Source organism: Colias philodice, chromosome 20 (genome assembly GCF_061535455.1).
Source record: "Colias philodice isolate Cphi_HAF_F1 chromosome 20, ilColPhil1 Martin Lab GWU primary, whole genome shotgun sequence".
Lineage (NCBI taxonomy): Eukaryota > Metazoa > Arthropoda > Insecta > Lepidoptera > Pieridae > Colias > Colias philodice.
The window spans coordinates 6,204,123-6,222,819 of record NC_143105.1 but is presented as its reverse complement, the minus strand read 5'-3'; the positions used below and the strand labels follow the sequence as shown (position 1 = coordinate 6,222,819).

The following is an 18,697-nucleotide window of genomic DNA, read 5'->3' as shown; positions in this document are numbered from 1 at the left end:
TATATAGCAATCTTGTAATACACACAGAATGTAATAAAAATGTTTTATGTTTCTATTTGTGTTCTTAGAATTGAGTTTGTGATCTCACCTATTTGTATAACAATTATTTGCACCGTAAAATTATGTGTTCGTAGTTAAATGAAATATTTTTTTATGAATTCAGTTAAAGCAGTTTCATTTTATCCTAAATCAACAATTAAGTAAAAAAGGGGAAGTCCCGTGTAAGGGGCAGATGCATTATGCATACATCTCACTGATCGATTTTTCTTTAGTATCAGCCTTCTAGGTCCTGCCAGTTCGAAACCGTTTTTTTCATCGGGAATCGAACCCAGAACCTCGGTTCTACGCTCACGCGTCAACCACAGTATCAAGGAGGCGGTACAGTAAATCATCGGTATATCACCAATTAGCAAACTGTATTAATTACAAGTTTATTTTTAGTTCATAATGACGTAAAGTTAATACCATTGTTTGTTGCAGCTTTGTTAGTTTAAAATTGAAATGGAGTAGCATGTGACAGCACAATTAGCTGCGAGAGAACCGCATCAACGCAGTAATTTAATCACGATCCGGTTAATACCTATAAATCACAGTGAATAAACGATTTGGATTGAAAAGATTTGATACTTTTAGGTTATTTTTTTAAATAAGTTTTTTATAATAAAATACGTATTGATTGCACGAAAATAAGAAATGGAAAAATGTTAACCAGGTTGGCATTAAGCTTATATTCATAAAGGCCAACTACACTTTAATATATAGGTACCCATCTTTTTAACAATTTTATTTTATACTTAAGAAGATAGATAGAGCTGCATATTTCATGAATTTATTTATTTTGTAAAGCATAAGTATTGATATTTGATAAATATTCAATATCAATACTTGTCTGAAAGAGAATTCATGATATTCTAGTCTAGCCTAGTGTTTATTTTCTTACTCGTCGGATAATCTAACATTTAATAAAACGATGTTATAACGTAGATAAACATTAAATTAATACCGTTTATCAAAATTATTGCCTTAAACGTAGAAGATATTTTTAATTATAAAAACAAAGATTTACAAGGTAAGCCGAAGGTCTAATAAATGTTATACGGCTATTCAGCTGAAATTTACAAAGCAAGTGCTGCCTACGCAGTTTCTTTGAACGTAATTAGGTATTTAAGAAGGAGCTTAATAACGAACTTTGTTGTCTGTAACAGTGATATTATATTTATGAGAGATTTAAAATTAAACCTGAGCAATTTGTAAGAAAATCTTTCATCATTCGTGGGTTTGAATCCCGCCTCACGATCTAATATTTTCTATTCTTTAAACATTTCTCATTGATAAAGCATTTTGCTTACAATGCTATAAAACTAAATATCAAATTTAAAACTGAAAAACTGTATGCGTATTAATGTTCAAGTATTAAAATCATTTGTATTGCGCGTTCAATTATCGACACTATAAGTGCTGTTTCCTTCGCCCCCCGACCCAATTGCTTAGATTCTAAAGGACAACATGAAGGCTCTATATATTGGTAATTTTTTTAAATTAATTATTTCGTCCAAAAATTCCCAAAATTTAAAATGTTTTCTATTTGCAGTTGTATTGCTCACGTATATAGTATACACCAATCAAGACCCAATAGAAAGCTTGGAAGATGTTCTAGTCTACGCTATGGAGCCACCTACGGTAAGGAAATTAATTATTATAATTTAATTTAATTAAAAGCAGCAAAAACTAAGACAAGCGGTTTATTTCACCAGAAAATACATAAACGTGAAAGCGAAGACGTAAAAATCAAGAAGAATAAATTCGTCGAGTTTGTGGAAGAAAAACTGATACAGCACACGCAAGCTTTGGAGCATCTTATAAAAACGGCAACAAATAATGGCGAATTAATTAAAACTCTTATCGATAATCTCAGTCATAAAATGGATGAACCGAAAATGCCTGAGAAAATTGAGGTACACCGCCAGTCGAGGCGCAGTAATTCCGAAGATACGGATAACCCTTTAATTAAATTCGGGAGAAGTATTCCAACCTATGGGGTTCTTTTTAAAGACATGATAATGCGGGCGTTTGAGAGCGATGATGCGCCAACTCCCCTTGTAGAAAGACGTTCTAATACATAATAGTATGGAGGTAGATGCGTAAACATAAACAATCTTCTGAAGCATAATTTTTTATTTCCTTTTTAATTTTTGATTTGCTTCAGAAGTTTGCCACTTAATAAATTTTGGCATTATTTTTAATAAACAAGACTTAGAACAAGATTTACTTTTATTATTGAAAAATAAAAAGGTACCCCAAAATATAGATACAATTCACCGGGAGTTTTAATTTTAAATTCAAATTACCAAATCTATTTCCACTATATCCCAATTAGGTAATTATTAGATCGCTTAAATGTTAGCTATAACTTCATGGTATTGCTATTTCATTTGATTATTTTTACAGTATCGGCGTTCGTACGGTGGAAGTCCTATTATTTTGCCGGAAAATCAAATCAATCGACCTAGCCCTTGGTGTGCAGTTGCTGTAGTATGCCGTAGAACCTTCAATCCTGTGTGTGGTTATGACGATAATTTTGGATATGGAAAATTCGACGATATATGCCATATGTTGCAAGTTAACTGCTATTGGAAGTATAGTAAGTATTTTTATAATCAAACTACATTTTGTATGTTAAAATATATATTTTATCATGAGCACATTATTGTATGAAAATTAAAGAGGTAACAACATAAGTGGCAGGAGTATACGTCACACAAAACAAAAGAAACCCTTTCATTATAATATAATTGTATTTTATTATGAACAAGAGAACAAAATTTTTCATATTCCATCGTAATTTCAATGGAAAGTTTTATAAATTATGGACAAAATTAATTATTTAATGATCTTAATTTGTTGTGTCCTAGCTATACATTATTAAAACATAATATATCTAATCAATGATTAAATTTTAACAAAAAAAAAAAAACACTCGTTAAGAATACGTCTATCGTCATAGAGCAAGGTGAGTCTTTTGTAATTCTCGAGGAAAAAGTTTTTGTCTCGATAAATTTCCATTAGGGCTCTCATAATATAAAGGTTTTTGCTGATTACTCTCAGAAGATGAAACTTTCCAGAGTAATTACATATTAATTGAACAGATGAGTAACTTTCTCCAGTAATTACAAATTTAAATGTCGATAATTTTTTTTCATAAAATACAAATTTTTACATAACATTCTGTCAAACTGTTCAACTGTTGGCAGATGGTAGAACCTCTTTTCTTAAATATGACTGACTAGATTACCGCCCGCGGCTTCGCCCGCGTTTTCAAAGGAAAACCCGCATAGTTCCTGTGTTCCCGTGGGATTTCCGGGATAAAATCTATCCTATGTGTTAATCCAAGTTACCCTCTATATGTGTGCTAAATTTCATTGTAATCAGTTCAGTAGTTTTTACGTGAAAGAGTAACAAACATCCATACATCCATACTTACAAACTTTCGCCTTTATATAGTATGACATATATGACTTGTATACATTACATTTACATTATTAACTTAATTCTCATATGAATACTATGCGGTTATAAAGCTACTAAAGAAAAATAGCAATAAATGTAATGAAATAAATTTAATACGATTTGATGTTTAAAGAGAATATTATTTATCTTTGTTCCAGATTTCGCTTTAGTGCCCACATGTCGACCTGGATTGGCTAATTGAATTGTATCACAATTGATATTTGTTAAGAATATTAAATTAACTTTAAATTATTTATGAATTAAAAATATACGATGTTCAACCGACTCCTTGTCCTAATTCTCTTGGATTAGGACATATTCCTTCTTCGTCTTTGACATGTCTGAAAACTGAAATGAGAATTAAAGTTAGGAAAATCTGATTTAAAAATGTACAAATGTAAAGATAAATAAAAGAATCACCGTTTTTGTTTTCTTCAAATATTATTCACAAAAGTGTTTCAGAACGTTTTAAAATATTGCATTATTATTTTCAATAAGTTGAAAGAGAAGCATTGAACTACTATAATAAAATTTAACGCTAAAATATAAAGACAATACAGTGTGGCATAAGTCCTAACGAGTGAGATTACTAGATAAGTTTTCAAAGGAGAAATAACAGGCTTATGGCGTTCCTCAAAGGATTCGAAATAAGCTATGTTCATTCGATACTATAAAATACTTCCTGCGCTGCTTAGATTCAAGATTTACAAGTGAAATCAACACGTGTTGATATTTGTGGTACTTTACGCAAAAACTGCTTAATAGATCTTACTGAAACTTGATGTATGCCCCGGTACTATATACCTATTACCTAGTCTGTTTTTGATAGGATATGAAGAGCGTTGAACTAAACATAAATAAAGAAACAAATATCATAGAAGAAGGTTATCATAATTACCCATATTGTATTCACAAGAGTACTCGTATAAATCGCAGAGATCCAGAAATGTTCTCGCTTCGTTCACAGACTTTCCGCAAATTATAACATTGTCGTGGAAACACGTGTAAGCGTGTTCACATAGTTTCTTCAGCTCCGTCTGAAAGTGGAACGTGTATTTCATGAATAATTAAAATAAAAGGTTTAAAATGAGTTCTGATTAAAGCTAATACTGCTTTATTTCAAACCAGCTTTATAAAGGATTAAAATTACGTCGCCTCGGAAAAAAGTTCACTCAGTCTTTTTCCAACTATTTAAACGACCTTTGTAAAGGCTTTTTTTTTCTTTCTTTCTAGATGCTGCTAGATTTATAATCAATGACGTATATTTCACCTCGAACTAAAATACTATTACACTATGGAAATCTTATGATAGTAAATATGAATTGTATAGAGTTCTAAATATTCTTACCAAGTGTGCTTTGTCCCCAACTAGATGTAGGTCACCATCTTGGAATAAACAAGATAGCATTGTGCAAAATATGAATATTTGTGAAGACATGTTGCCTTTGCATTACTCCTATGAGGAATGCTCGTTCTTATTTACCATAGAACAAGCTATTATTTCTAATACTAGGAATCGTATGTTTATAAAATAGGTTGCGTTTACTAGGAATCTACTTAGCAAGAGCTATACATTATCTTTGTATCTTTGATTCTGCGTATCGAGTAGTGCGGTTCTCATATTAAGAGGTTATTAGAAACTTGTAAGTATTTTATATGCACTTTCGATCCATTAAAATATGCATTATTTTTATAATGTTAATTGTGAGTTTGTTTCGAGAAGTGTAAAAGATTTGGATATAGATATTGGGCACATAGTATTTGGTAAATGAGAAACTGGTATTTATGAATGAATGAATGAATGAGAAACTGGTATTTACCTAGGATACTAATATTAATTTGAAGAATTTAATATAGAGAATTAAATTCGTCGCCTCTAGCACAGGTTTATACCTAGTTGAGGCGATCGTCGAGTTTAAATTTAGGTAAATGTATATGTACTAAAAAAGACGGGTTGCACACGTTGAGCATGTTTGATATTTTGGAATGGTATCCGTCTTAACGCTTTTTCGATCAGGGTCACGTGTCCTGACGCGAGTTTAAGATTTTATACCCATTACAGAAGAAGTGCTCAACGCCGCTAAAGAAGTTTTCACTTCAATAAACGATTTTTTTAAATTTATTTTCTTTATTAATTAGATGAATCTAATCTTATATTATTATTGACCGACTTCTAAGATATAGTTGAAGAGATTCTATGTTCGTCTGTAGACTGTATGTATTTTTTCTAGATACTATATATTCTCTCTCTAATATTTTATTATTAAAGAAGTGATCAAGTTAATGAATTAGAGTAGTAAAAACATGGCCTTTTTATGATCGAAAAAAATGAACTATAGGTACTCAAAACCAATTTTATACGAAGTTTGATCAAAATTAATTTGTTTTCAAATTGTTGAGCGAATATTAAAAATAAAATAACACACCTTTTCATGGAACAATTTGAATTGTTATTTTATTTGTTCCGTTCTTTCGCAAACACGAATTTTGTATGTTCCACCTACGCTTTATGTCCATATATGTATACCGATTTTCCTTTCTAAATTACATTCTCAGAGAGATAATTTTGGTATTAAATTTTTATGTAACATAACATTTTGTTTTCCTGAATCAACCCGCGTTAAATGAAATAAAATATAGGTAGCCAATGTAACTCAAGAGTCAGGAGTGAATTTTTTTATAATCGATAAGTAGTGTTTAATAATTTTCTTATTATTATATTATTAGTTTAGATGATATTCCTCTGGATACTTTAATTAACCAAATATAAGCAAGAATTTAATTCTATTAAAATAAAAGGCATATTTCTCATAATATAATATTTATTTATACGTTCTTAGATATTATTTAACATTATAGCAGATACAATAAATTGGTTAATAAATTTGTTAATTACAGATAAATTATTAAACACGATAAAATATTATTCGTCATAGTAACTGTTGGTGGGTCGACGGGATGCTGTGAGAAGAGATTTATCTTCGGGACATCCAGTTTGTTTGTAATCTGTAAAGTATAATAGTATATTGTTAAAAAAAGTTCAAATAATTATATTTTTTCAAAAATAAATAATAAATAGCAGATTAGACGCCATCTTATTTTTATTTAGTAGTAAGCAACTTGCCAAGTTAGGTGTGAAAGGGATAAAAAAACATACAGGCGTCATTCAACGTCATATTTTCTTGTTACAAGTTAATGTTCATACTGAAATCTCCAGTGTATTAGATATAAGCTTCTTGGCTGTAACTCTACCGTCTCTACCTCTATCCTCGACACCATCTCGACACACTAGTTTTGTACCAACGTTGCCAAAACGACGGTTCTTAATTGGAAACTTATTGACGTGACAACGTCTTATAATTCAATAGAGCCGGCTGCACGCACGAAAAAACATGATTCATGCGGCGTTACCTCGCTCTGAGGCGTTCCATGGCTTCAAGTGCAAGCGAGAGCGCGGAACGAGCGACAAAGAAGCACAATCGGACGTTGTCACGTTCAACTATCGTCAGTAAACCGAGTTTACAGACAACCATTTTTTTTTTATGAAATTATTTACGCGTGAATTAGGTATATTGGTTCTAACCATGTTTTAACTAAGTGATCATATTATAATAAAATCTAATGTTGGAGCTTGGTATACATAATATAAATATATTAATATTATATAAGGAATGGAAATAATAAAATGTAAAAACATTTGAAGTTGTACGCCACATCCGATTACAGCAGATCTCCTTGATTATTGCCCATTATGGGCCACTCAATATAATCTGTTTGAATGTGTACTAACTTCGTCGTCGTATACAATTATAGTCGAACATATCACACAGGTCCCGGAAGCCCATGATGTCGCCGGCGTGGCTCACTCCACAAATTGGCACGCGATCGTGGTTGCAAACCTTCGCCATGCTACACCACTTTGCACCCATCTGTAAGGGAATGACGTAGATATTGAATATATGAGGTTATTCTGTTTTGAGCAAAGAATATACTACTCTCTAACGAGAGGTTTTGAGTAAGTTGGTAGGTTGAATAATCTAGTAATGTCTAATGTCCAACACATTAATGATAGATATAATATGTACCTACATTTAACATTAAAACTGATATCAAAAGCTACTCGGACTACTACTATTACAAAGGTGAAAGTTTTTATGTTTAAGGATGGTTACTTGACATTTTCTCGAAATATTAATTCATATGAACTGGGTGAAATTTCAACATAATATAGTCTTTTTAATTTAAAAATAAGCGATGAAGAAACAGCATTATCAGTTTTATCTTATCTTCAACTCAATTTTAACATATTCATCTTGTTTCCGTCTTCTATTCACAAATTGCCTAACAAGAACTATAGAATTCTTAACAAATTCAATAACAATACGAATTTTACTTTTGCGTCAACTTTATAAATTGAATAAAAGTTGATTATTACTTTTTTTACCTTCCGCCCCATCGCGATGTCTTCATTGTCTCGTTCTCGAGGCGGGCCGTGGGCTGATGTTGTTATCAACATATAGTATATAATGAAAAGAACTGAAAATATACAATTTTTATTAATAAATTGAAAAATATGGCGACATAGCCTTCTAATATTATGTTCTATTTAGCTTATCTGTCAGTTGACATATTATGAAAATAAGGGGTATCAGCAAACCATAGCAGCAAACCGTGAAACGGCCCTGCCTTCGATATACCTATATATAATGATTGTTTCTCTAATTGAAACTAAAGGCCACATCTGTAAACTAAAAGAGATTCTTCATATTATAAGGATTCTAAGATCCCTTTACAGAGCCTTAAAATGTGTATTACAAACGATAAGAACTCTTCAATTATGTAAAACTTTTAATTAATGAAGAAAGTTCAAGTGGTATCGATTTAGAAGCGGAGTTCAGAAAGAAAATAGAAGCAAACAAGACAATCTTGTTTACGTTATACGATCTTTGCCTTTATAACATTTGACATTTAAAATATCGTAATATTATTTTAGGCCAGAGTAGATAATTTTTGAAACAAAAAAAAATCGCAGTAGGATGAAACCCATTAGAAAAGGAGGGGAATATGATAAAAATAAAAGGAAAAATAAATTACGGTCAATCCGAGTTCGGGAAGTGGGAGGGGAGGAGCTTTTAAGAGAAAAAAATGGTTTCTCTCGATTTCCGACAAAACTACAAGTCCTACGGAACAAATTTCAATGGCAAAGTTGTAGGCAAGAATTATCGAAATCGTTCCACCCGTTCACGCGTGTTGCCGTGACCAAGGAAAACGGGTTTCATTTATATATATAGATAAATATAATAATAATAAAGTACTTACTAATGGACTTAGTAAACATTTTCCTGCAGGCTGACTTGGATCTAACGAAGTGTGAATGCAACTAGCTATAACGTTTTCCGAGCGCCTTGTTGGCTTTTGTTCTATTGTCTAATACAGTTTCCTGCTTCATACTTCAGGGAATTGTTAAGTTTGTAACAACAAACTGGACTGTTGTATTAATAACAAAATCTTAGAGTAAATTTTCAAGTGGTGCATTGTTTAAACGGTAACAGTTTCTGTAATAACTATAATATTGCAATGTATTATAGTGGTGGTACATGGCGGCATTTTCTTGATGAAACTCTGTAAAAACCTAAAATGGAAGCAGTAATATACATCAAATTATATATGTAATTCAAAAGTAACTTTACATATTATTTCAATTAATTTAATTTTGCGATGTGAGACATAATATTTTTGTGCCTTAATGGAGCAAAAATCTATTGAACACAAAATTGTTTTTCAAAATCGAAAATTATGATCGAGTTTCAACAGTCATGTCTGATGATGATTAAAGAGATAATTCTCACTTGTGCTATACTCGCAATTAAATTCCAATATATCGCAGCTATCAATGAACCATCGGACTTCCCTATTGTTTTTTTGAAAGCCACATCTTCGCCTACCACCATGAATACATAAAGCTGCTTCGAGGCATGGCTGAAATATTTAAAAAGACATGTTTTAATATTTCTGATTTAAATTAATTATAAAAAATAATTTTTTGTCTCTTGTTACCAAGTAACAGAGTTAGGTTATACAAAAACAGTGATTTAAAACAGTGTAAATAGGAAATTAAGTTAATCTTTAATTAATTATTGTTTTTAATGTTTATTATTGCAACTTCTTTTGACGCGTTGACATTAAAATTTCAAGGTCGCGTCATGTTAATACCGTCACGTCACGAAGTACGGCGACGCTTTTGGTATCTTTGAAACTTGCCAATGTTACTTAGGACACGTGTGCTCGGCACACACGCTCTTTTTTTTAAATGGCTATTGTTGAGTATTACAATATGGAGTAGGCATACGCTAAGCATCAATTATTAAACATCAGGCGGATATTTAGTGTTTTTTAATTTTACAACAGGCGTTATTACTGCTCCGGATAAACATTTGATGAGGACGCTTGCCGCAGAAACCGTTGTTTTTAATTTTGATTAGGTACCCGCATTAAATATTTAAGCTTCTGGAGAAGGAATGCGATTAATATAGGCATATTTATTACGTAATGCTACATGTACTAGATGTATAATGTACCCTTAAGATCTTATACAAATCTCAAACATTGAATTCAGACAATTTACTTACAAATTTTTTATATTTCTTTTTAAATCGTCGACAGCAATTTGTTACTATAATAAAAGTGATTAGAAGTAATAATGAGAATTTTAAATATCTCATGTGTTTATTCAAAAAAAATTTCAAATTACACAATAATGTTTGACAAAATTTTCAGTGTTATTGATTTCTTATCAAGAATGGTTTTAGAAGTAAAACATTGCGTTAGCGATAAGGTGGCTCGATTGAATGTGAGAAAATGGATTTCAGTGCCACAATAATAGGTACCAGGGGCCTTAGACAAAGTAACAATTAAAAAACGATAACGAAGTTAGAAAAGGAAAAATGTATGGGATTGACATTAGATAGACCACGTGATCTAACGCGGCGTATATCAATCCCATACATTTTTGTCTTTTCTAACTTCGTTATCGTTTTTTAATTGTTACTTTGTCTAAGGCTCCTTATTACTTACTTATATAATAGTTTTGTACTAATTAGGTATTTTGTTATTTAATACCTACCTACTACTTTTTAATATAATTTATAAGATTTATTTTTCAGGAACAGTACTTTTAGGATGCGTCATCAGTATTACATATGGATCTGATGTGAGAATTTAAATAATTGAACTAATATTGATAAGCACCTAAAATATGGCCTTAAAATTATTAGATAAAAATTTATAGTACGTTCAAAATGTAAAGAATATAAATTGCTATAAAACTATTATAAGAATCAGCAAAATGTAATAAATTAAAAAATAATAATTCTTAATATTATGTAGTAGTAATCACCTACTGTTTATTGCAAAAATGACTCTGTGGTATTTGGGTTTCCATACCTACAAATTGATAAGTACCTATTTCTATTTATTTTTAAAGAAAATAGTTCACAAGTGTACGACATATTATTATATTCTGCTCATTGCTGCATATTGATGTCATTTCAGAAATGTTATTCCGCTAAAACGTGCATTCACGATGGAATGGAAAAATGTGGTAAAAACGGACAAGGGAAAGTTAGAAGATTTATAGATTCATGTGATATAAAGGAGTATAACTGCTTGAAAAATAAAGGTATTATGACTATTACCTATTCCTTATTTTCGTTGCAGGTTAAGGTTCAGAATTAAATATGCACCTTATTGGTAGTATTTTTATTTTTTTCACGTCATAACTTACTAAAGTCTGTTTGTACATACATATTTGAATATTTATATATTTGATACTTACATAATATTACACATACCAAAGCAATTTTATGCATTCATTTTATTTCGTTAAACACACGATTGTGTACATTTTTTTTGTAAGACAGATGATTTGTTATTATTTGGCAATTTTCTTTTGCTAAAAACATGTTTTAGATTACGAGAAGACATCACTTCAAGATTGTAAATCTTTACCTCCATTGCACGAACCAGCGGAACCCCTTGTTCAAAATGAAACTGAAGACAATGCTGCAACCAACAAGGAGTCTGAAGAAAATGCTCCATCTCATAAGCAATCAGAAGAAAATGTTGGTACATCTAAAGAAGCTATAAGCAAGTCTAAAGAAGAAGTAACTAAGGTTCAAGAAGCTGTAAGCAAATCTAAAGAAAAACCAATAAAGATTAAAGGGGCTATATCAAACAATGGTGGTGTGATATCATTTGAAAGTTCGAGTGCTGAACATTGATGATTTTGTTTTGAATAAACAAATTTGTTATTGAAGAGTTTTATTTTATTTTTCTTTGTTAAAAAATAAATATCATACGATATGTATCAGAAATTTATCATTAATTTCGTCGAATGTGAAATGCATGAACCAATACTAATAATACCCCACACTGGAACACTTCACTTCACAAGACATTTTTTTACAACTTATCCCGACCTTGAATTAGAAAATATGGTAGGGTCTACCTATTTAAGTAAGATGAAACTAATAATATATAATTTCACCTTTATATAACTTAGAGCTTTAATCTTTATACGCATCATAGAGCAAATAATAGGGCATAATTAAGACGTTGGTGTTGACCATTAATACAGATTTCCTTATAATAACTACGTAGGTTTCTATTGTGAGATAAAAAGACGTTCAAAAGAAAATAATATTAAGAAATCTTTTTACCTCAACAGAAAATAATAGATCGCATTAGAACTCAGCGAGGGATTTAATAACAGTGAAGCGAGAAATATCAAGAAAAGTAGAGTGAATCACTCAGTTGCGAAATTATTTTCTCTCGGCCGTCGGTTATTTCGCTCGAGAATTTAATTATTTATTGTGTGATCTTACATTAGAATCCCTGCTTAGGGTTTCATCTTAGTTTACTTAACGTGAGTTTGAATTTTAAATAGAGACTTGGAATATTAAATGCTTATTATCTTACAACTAGCTTACCGCCCGCGGCTTCGCACGCGGTTTCAAAGAAAAACCCGCATAGTTCCCGATCCCGTGGGATTTCCGGGATAGAACCTATCCTATGTGTTAATCCAAGTTATATGTGTGATAAATTTCATTTTAATCGGTTCAGTAGTATTTGCGTGAAAGAGTAACAAACATACATATATCCATCCTTACAAACTTTCGCATTTATTTTTAAGTAGGATAGGTCATAGGATAGGATTTAACTACGTAAACTAATTAACGATTTTTTTCTGGCTGCGAAATTAAAGTATGTATTACCAATATCACTCGCTGTTAATATATATTTTTGATAAAAACTGCAGGGAGAGACAATTTAAATAAAAATTAACCCAGAAGTAGTACGGTGTATTAAAGGACAGGAACATATATTTTTTCATTCTTTCAGATGACAACCCAGGAATACGGTGTGTCAAAAGTCATAAACGAATACTGGTGTTGGCGAGCAAAGTATTGCCATAATAAAGGAGAGGCTGTCTGTGGAAGAGATGCCAGAGTGAACACGTGGAGAAAGTTCCAGAATGCCTGCGCTATGTATAAATATAACTGTCGATATGGCCATGGTAATGTTTGAATTTATTCATGGATGAAGTAACAACAATACAACTAAAACTAAAAAACATTTTCTTGAAATATGTAATATGTCGATATCAGGTACATTCCGATTAATCAATATAAATAGGTACATTTTATGAAAATTACTTTGATCTATTTCATGAATTTAAATTTTTGTTTAACTCCACTTATGAATTATATTATAAAATATGAATTTTAAATTCAAATACTCCACACAAATAATCAAAACTGACTTAAGATACAGAATAATAACTAGTACTAGTAGCTTGATCTATTCCAAATCTATTCCAATACACTTGAAAAATGTCACTTATTTGTTTTCAGGATTTACAGCCACTAGCAATAAGAAATGTTCTGACCATTAAAGATTTAATTAACGTTTTATTGTGGTTTTATTTCAATTGCTTTTATTAATTAATCTTGTGGGCCTTTGACGTCGTTCTTTGAGATGTATCTTGCATCGTTGATAATCGGTAAGAATAAAAGTTTCTTTTAAATGCATTGAAGATAGTCGCGGATAATATGGTTTTAACCAATTTCAAACAAAGGAGGTAGGTATTTTATTCGATATAAAGTTGTATGAGTATTATCGATATTGATTTATTTATTATGTGTGGATCGAAATGGCTCTGTTTTAATAATAAGGTAATTTAGAAAATGGGTTAAGTTACCATGGCTTGCTCTACATTTCTAAAAAAATATAAATATTATAATATTAAAGTTTCAGTTTTTATGGTGATACAGTTCTCTAGTGCCATTATTCCTGAGCCATTTGTAAGTGATCATTAATTTCAGAAATTATTTGCGTATTAAAATTAATTAGCAACTAAATGATTAAAAAAACATTTCGATTTTTCAGGAACTCAATAATGAGTTAGCTAAACAAAGATTTGCTGAATTTTATTGTTATAAATTGAAAAGTTGCACTCCAGGGGGCCCTCCGGTTTGCGGCTTTGACGATAATAAAAGCTTTCTGGCCGAATTTGAAGATCTATGCACTTTGTATAAAATAAACTGTCAGAAAATTGGAAGTTAGTATAGTCACAGATAATATGTATAATACTACTAATATTTGTAATCAATTAAAATAAAAATAATAAAATATGTTTACTGTTAAATTTATTAAATTAGTACCATTCATTATTTAGCTTTTTTATCGTTTTCAGTTTTTACACTAGTGGAAGAGAATATTTGCACGGGACAAAAACGATTTGAAACGGATACGAACCCTTTTAATTTACCTTCTGAATTAATTGGAAAACAAAAATGGTAGCTAAATCAAATATATGTTATGTACATTATTTCGAAATCGAGGAAATTATTACTAGATTGAGAAAAGCGCCATCTCTCGATATGTCTTTGAACTGGCATCTTCAGTCACTTTCTCCATTTGTATTCATTATTTACAAGTTCACAGTAAGTATTAGAGATGTCACTGTAGGTACAATTTGTGAAAGGTGCAATTTATTGATATTATTTTTTATAATCAATTCAATTGTATTAAGCGAGTAATCTTCTTTGTTTTATTTATTCTCCGCTCTTCTTAATAACTTTTGATGTTATTTTTACATGTTTTTGGGATATTAAATTCTACTAGCGGTCGGCCCCAGACTCGCCCGTCGTGCATATAAAGCTTGGGACCCAGCTTGCGATCACGTACCTATTCTACAGTGATAGAAATTGGAAATTAGCGCCTTAAACAAACAATTTGTTCATCTTTACATAATTGATTATCTGTGGGTATAGTGCGAATTGAATTGCAAAAATCGACTTTCAGGAAACTTCATCTACTTCATTCAAAAGTGTATTTCAACAAAATTTCAACATATCTGTACTAATATTATAAAGCTGAAGAGTTTGTTTGTTTAAACGCGCTAATCTCAAGAACTACTGGACCGATTTGAAAAATTCTTTCAGTGTTGGATAGCCCATTTATCGAGAAAGGCTATAAGGCTATATATCATCACACTAAGACCAACAGAATCGGAGCCACGCGGGTGAAACCGCGGAGCGCAGCTAGTACAATATACACAGAGTAGAGGGGTACCTATGTCATATTTCAATCATAATTTTTTTGCGAAATCTCAGTAGGGAACTAAAAACATTCATACAAATATGTTAATCCAAATTTTATCTCTTCCTATTTGGACCCGAACGATAGAAATCTGGACAAACTTTCGCACGTGCCGAGTGAAAATTATGTCGAAATTTGCAAACGGTTTATTACCATTTAGAGAGAAAATGCCAGTTATAGTGTAGCAGATTAGATTAGGGCACACCTGTTGTTCCCACGATCTCTCGTGACAATGGTGCCTTATTGTTTACGTTTATTGTTGCTAAATTGAAACAAAGTGCTATGAAGATCAAGAAGCGATTGCAATAATTTAGTTAATAATGGTGCAGCCCTTTCAGTGGCCTTTATGCGTCAAATATCATTGCGCTTGGCGAGATGGCGTTCGTTTTATGTGATGACAAATGGGATCAAAGCAAAGCACGAATATAGAGTACCTACCTACAATATGTTGAAAATTATTTTTTAAATTTTAAAGTTCATGTGCATGTCATGTTGTTTGAGCATTATACTCTCTGCAGTTAAATGAAAAATAAACGCTGATATCATATTAATGGCGACTGTACCTAGAATATTTTGGAGCTTTTAAAACTTGTAGAAGCCCGCCACTAAAATTTTCGTTTCAATTCAACTGTACATCTTATTTCGCAAAAGTTTCAATTGAGCAAAGGCCCGAATTTCGTGAATGAAATTCATCAAGTGGTTGTATTCATAACTCTTAAGCTATGAAAAATCTGAAATATTATGTATCATTTAAAATTTTGCATAAACAAAAGTTGTCCCAGTACAAAGTCTTTTCAAGAAAAAGTCCTAAAGTATTCGTAGAAGAATATTATCGTGGCTAATTAGAATTCATTTTTACAAAATTAACTGGACTTTGACACACACCTGTTCCCTGTCTATTTGTTTAATAAAGCCGACACCGCAATCATCTTTAAAAAGTACCGCCAAACCCGTTATAATGACGTCCCAAATCGGAAATATCGATACAATCTCACCGTTACCCTCTAACGTTCGTACAATTTTTAAATCAATTTAAATTCAACCGCCTCACACGGCACGTGTTATAGAAGCGTGCGCATAAAACAATTAGAAAGGGTAAAAACAAAGAATGATTTTATTAACTTATTTGAAATTCAGGGTGTAGAGCGGCGTCGTGTACAAACGGTTAACACGTGGCAAAAGACATGAAAATCGTGCGTTTATGAATTGCGTTGGATTGAATAGCTTTATCGATGTTATTGGTATTAATAGGGGTGATTGAACTGCTCCTTTTTTCTTAGAATTATGTTAGTAGAGGCGTAATATATCGGGAGAATTTATCAGAGGTTTTTTCACGAAAGTATTATAACTGAAACATAGTGATTAAGGGTTTTAATTCATTTATGTATAAAAAATATCAACGGCTCATATAAATAAGGTTTTATTATTATACATAAAACTCAGTAGGTACTCAATTCTTTGATTATTTCGATCTTCAATCTTTAATGCAAGACATAACCTCCATCCTCATACAAATTCTCAGCCATCCGATATTTAAAATAAAGCTTTTCTTGTAAGTTTTAAACTTACAGGAAAAGCTTTATTTTAAATATCGGATGGCTTCTTAAAATCTAATTGCATACGATTTTCTCTGAAATTATAACAAGTCATTTAGAGAGAAACTTTAAATAAAATTATATTGATAAAAAATAAATAAATTGGCCCCTCCCTATCGTAGCGTCGTGCGCTACCCTGTCGATTGTTTTCAATATCAGTTCATTTGAACACGATTAAAAGAATCTTAAGCGATGCTTTCATGTTGATATTGTTTGTATGCAAAGTGTCATCACTTGCTGAGTAATTAATTTGCATTTGAATCAAATAAATTACGTTTGTGGCATCACATTGTTTCATGTAAAGCGCTTCATGAAAAGTATGCCTTTAGATTAGCTCTACGAAATTTGAAATACGGCGTTAAAATAAGTAATTTATTTACAGCATTTGTTATACATATTATGTTCCAGAGAAAATTCACATGTTGAAAAACGAAAGTAGTATGATTCATGTTATCAGAGGTGTGTAGGTTAATTTATTATGTGTATACCTAAGGGTTAATTTATTGGTAGAATTTTAACTTAGATGAGTTACTGTAAACTTAAACTTAAAAAATAATTGTTATTATAGTTATTAGTAAAAAATAACATAATTGAACTCGTAAATTGAACCAAATCCTTATGTATAATAATCATATCTAAGATTATTTTTCCAATGTAGGTACCAATTTTAAAAAGTTTTAATTCTAGTTACTTATCTTATATACGTTAATACATAATATATATCTGTAAGTATATTATGTGATTCATGACAGATTCATACATCGAAGTCGTGATATTAATTTGAATATTTTTTGGTAAAGTCGTTGTCGCTTTTTCCCGATTTCTAAAACCGTTGCTTTCACCTAAATTATACGTTACGTGTGGACATGAAAAAGTCGTGTTGTTTTTGTGAAATGCGATGTTTTTAAACCTTAAATTCACGAATTGTTGTGTCATATAACTACTTTATGCATTTTAATCCAAAACATAACCGTATTTTATAATTATTATGTACTATATAAAAATAAGTCGGGTTTTCCTTTCTGACGCTATAACTCCAGCACGCACAAACCGATTTCCACGGATTTGCAGTCGTTGGAAAGGTCTCTGGCTCCGTGAGGTTTGTAGCAAAGAAAATTCAGGAAACGTTTCAACAGAATAGCGGGAAAACCGGAAAAATCATGTTTCACATACAGCGCTTTAAGTAACATTTCGGTTGGTATTTAAACATAAGATGGCGAAAGGGAGTTCGCCGGGTTCGCTAGTAATGTATAATTTCTGTTACAAATATCTACATTTTAACACATGTTTGCGGCAGCGTAGCCTTCAAACGGACGAATTGATTTAGTTGCGTTTTTACAACCAGAAATCTGAACAGTACCTACCAAAAGCATCTTTTCTTCTATGTATTAGGGACACGATCTCGAATAAAAATAAATAATATACGGATAAGTAATCACATACTATGTACCTATCTACCTGGCGCTGTATACAAAATATAAAAGCGTTTTCCTTGAAAAGCTCAAATTATTCCAATCGTGTTGCGATGAAAGATAGAACTAATTGATAAATCCAATATAATTACTTATTATATTTAAATTAATCGCTTATTATATTCAATTCTATTGTTTGTGCAGTGGACACATTCGTCACTAAGAAATGATCATAAATATGATTATTTTCTAAAAGGAAGTGAATAAAATTAGCACGATATTGAATAATGGTTACATAACAGGAAAAACAATTATTATTTATGTTTATTTATGGAGTTTTTGCCGGTTCTTCTCCATAGATACTGCTTTCTCGATCGGTGGTAAATATCTTATAGACGATGCTTCAAGAAGAAGTCTAATTGATAAATAAATTTTTGAGTTTGTGTTCATTTGTGATTGAACTTTGAGCTAAGACAATTTAATTCTATGAACTTATGACGTGGAAGAGGCAAGATAACATCT

At 31.2% G+C, this 18,697-nt stretch overlaps 4 protein-coding genes across 4 annotated transcripts; 2 read left to right on the top strand and 2 right to left on the bottom strand.

Annotated features, from left to right (window-relative positions):
- The first annotated feature begins 1,506 nt into the window (after positions 1–1,506).
- On the top strand, positions 1,507–3,784 carry LOC149479506 (uncharacterized). Its single transcript, XM_089708309.1, has 4 exons — positions 1,507–1,680; positions 1,755–2,115; positions 2,447–2,641; positions 3,666–3,784. The coding sequence occupies exons 1-4, from the start codon at positions 1,507–1,509 to the stop codon at positions 3,707–3,709; spliced, it is 774 nt and encodes a 257-aa protein (XP_089564435.1). The 3' UTR covers positions 3,710–3,784.
- Positions 3,766–4,955, bottom strand: LOC149479505 (uncharacterized). Its single transcript, XM_089708343.1, has 3 exons — positions 4,856–4,955; positions 4,406–4,544; positions 3,766–3,855 (listed from the first exon to the last, which is right to left on the bottom strand). Exons 1-3 carry the CDS (start codon positions 4,943–4,945, stop codon positions 3,785–3,787), a joined length of 300 nt encoding a protein of 99 aa, XP_089564469.1. The 5' UTR covers positions 4,946–4,955; the 3' UTR covers positions 3,766–3,784.
- Positions 4,956–6,430: 1,475 nt separating this feature from the next.
- On the bottom strand, positions 6,431–8,845 carry LOC149479504 (uncharacterized). Its single transcript, XM_089708129.1, has 4 exons — positions 8,827–8,845; positions 7,943–8,043; positions 7,298–7,436; positions 6,431–6,513 (listed from the first exon to the last, which is right to left on the bottom strand). The coding sequence occupies exons 1-4, from the start codon at positions 8,843–8,845 to the stop codon at positions 6,431–6,433; spliced, it is 342 nt and encodes a 113-aa protein (XP_089564255.1).
- Positions 8,846–10,365: 1,520 nt separating this feature from the next.
- LOC149479503 (uncharacterized) lies at positions 10,366–11,786 on the top strand. The gene is made up of 4 exons (XM_089708329.1): positions 10,366–10,390; positions 10,671–10,717; positions 11,059–11,185; positions 11,476–11,786. The coding sequence occupies exons 1-4, from the start codon at positions 10,366–10,368 to the stop codon at positions 11,784–11,786; spliced, it is 510 nt and encodes a 169-aa protein (XP_089564455.1).
- Positions 11,787–18,697: the final 6,911 nt, after the last annotated feature.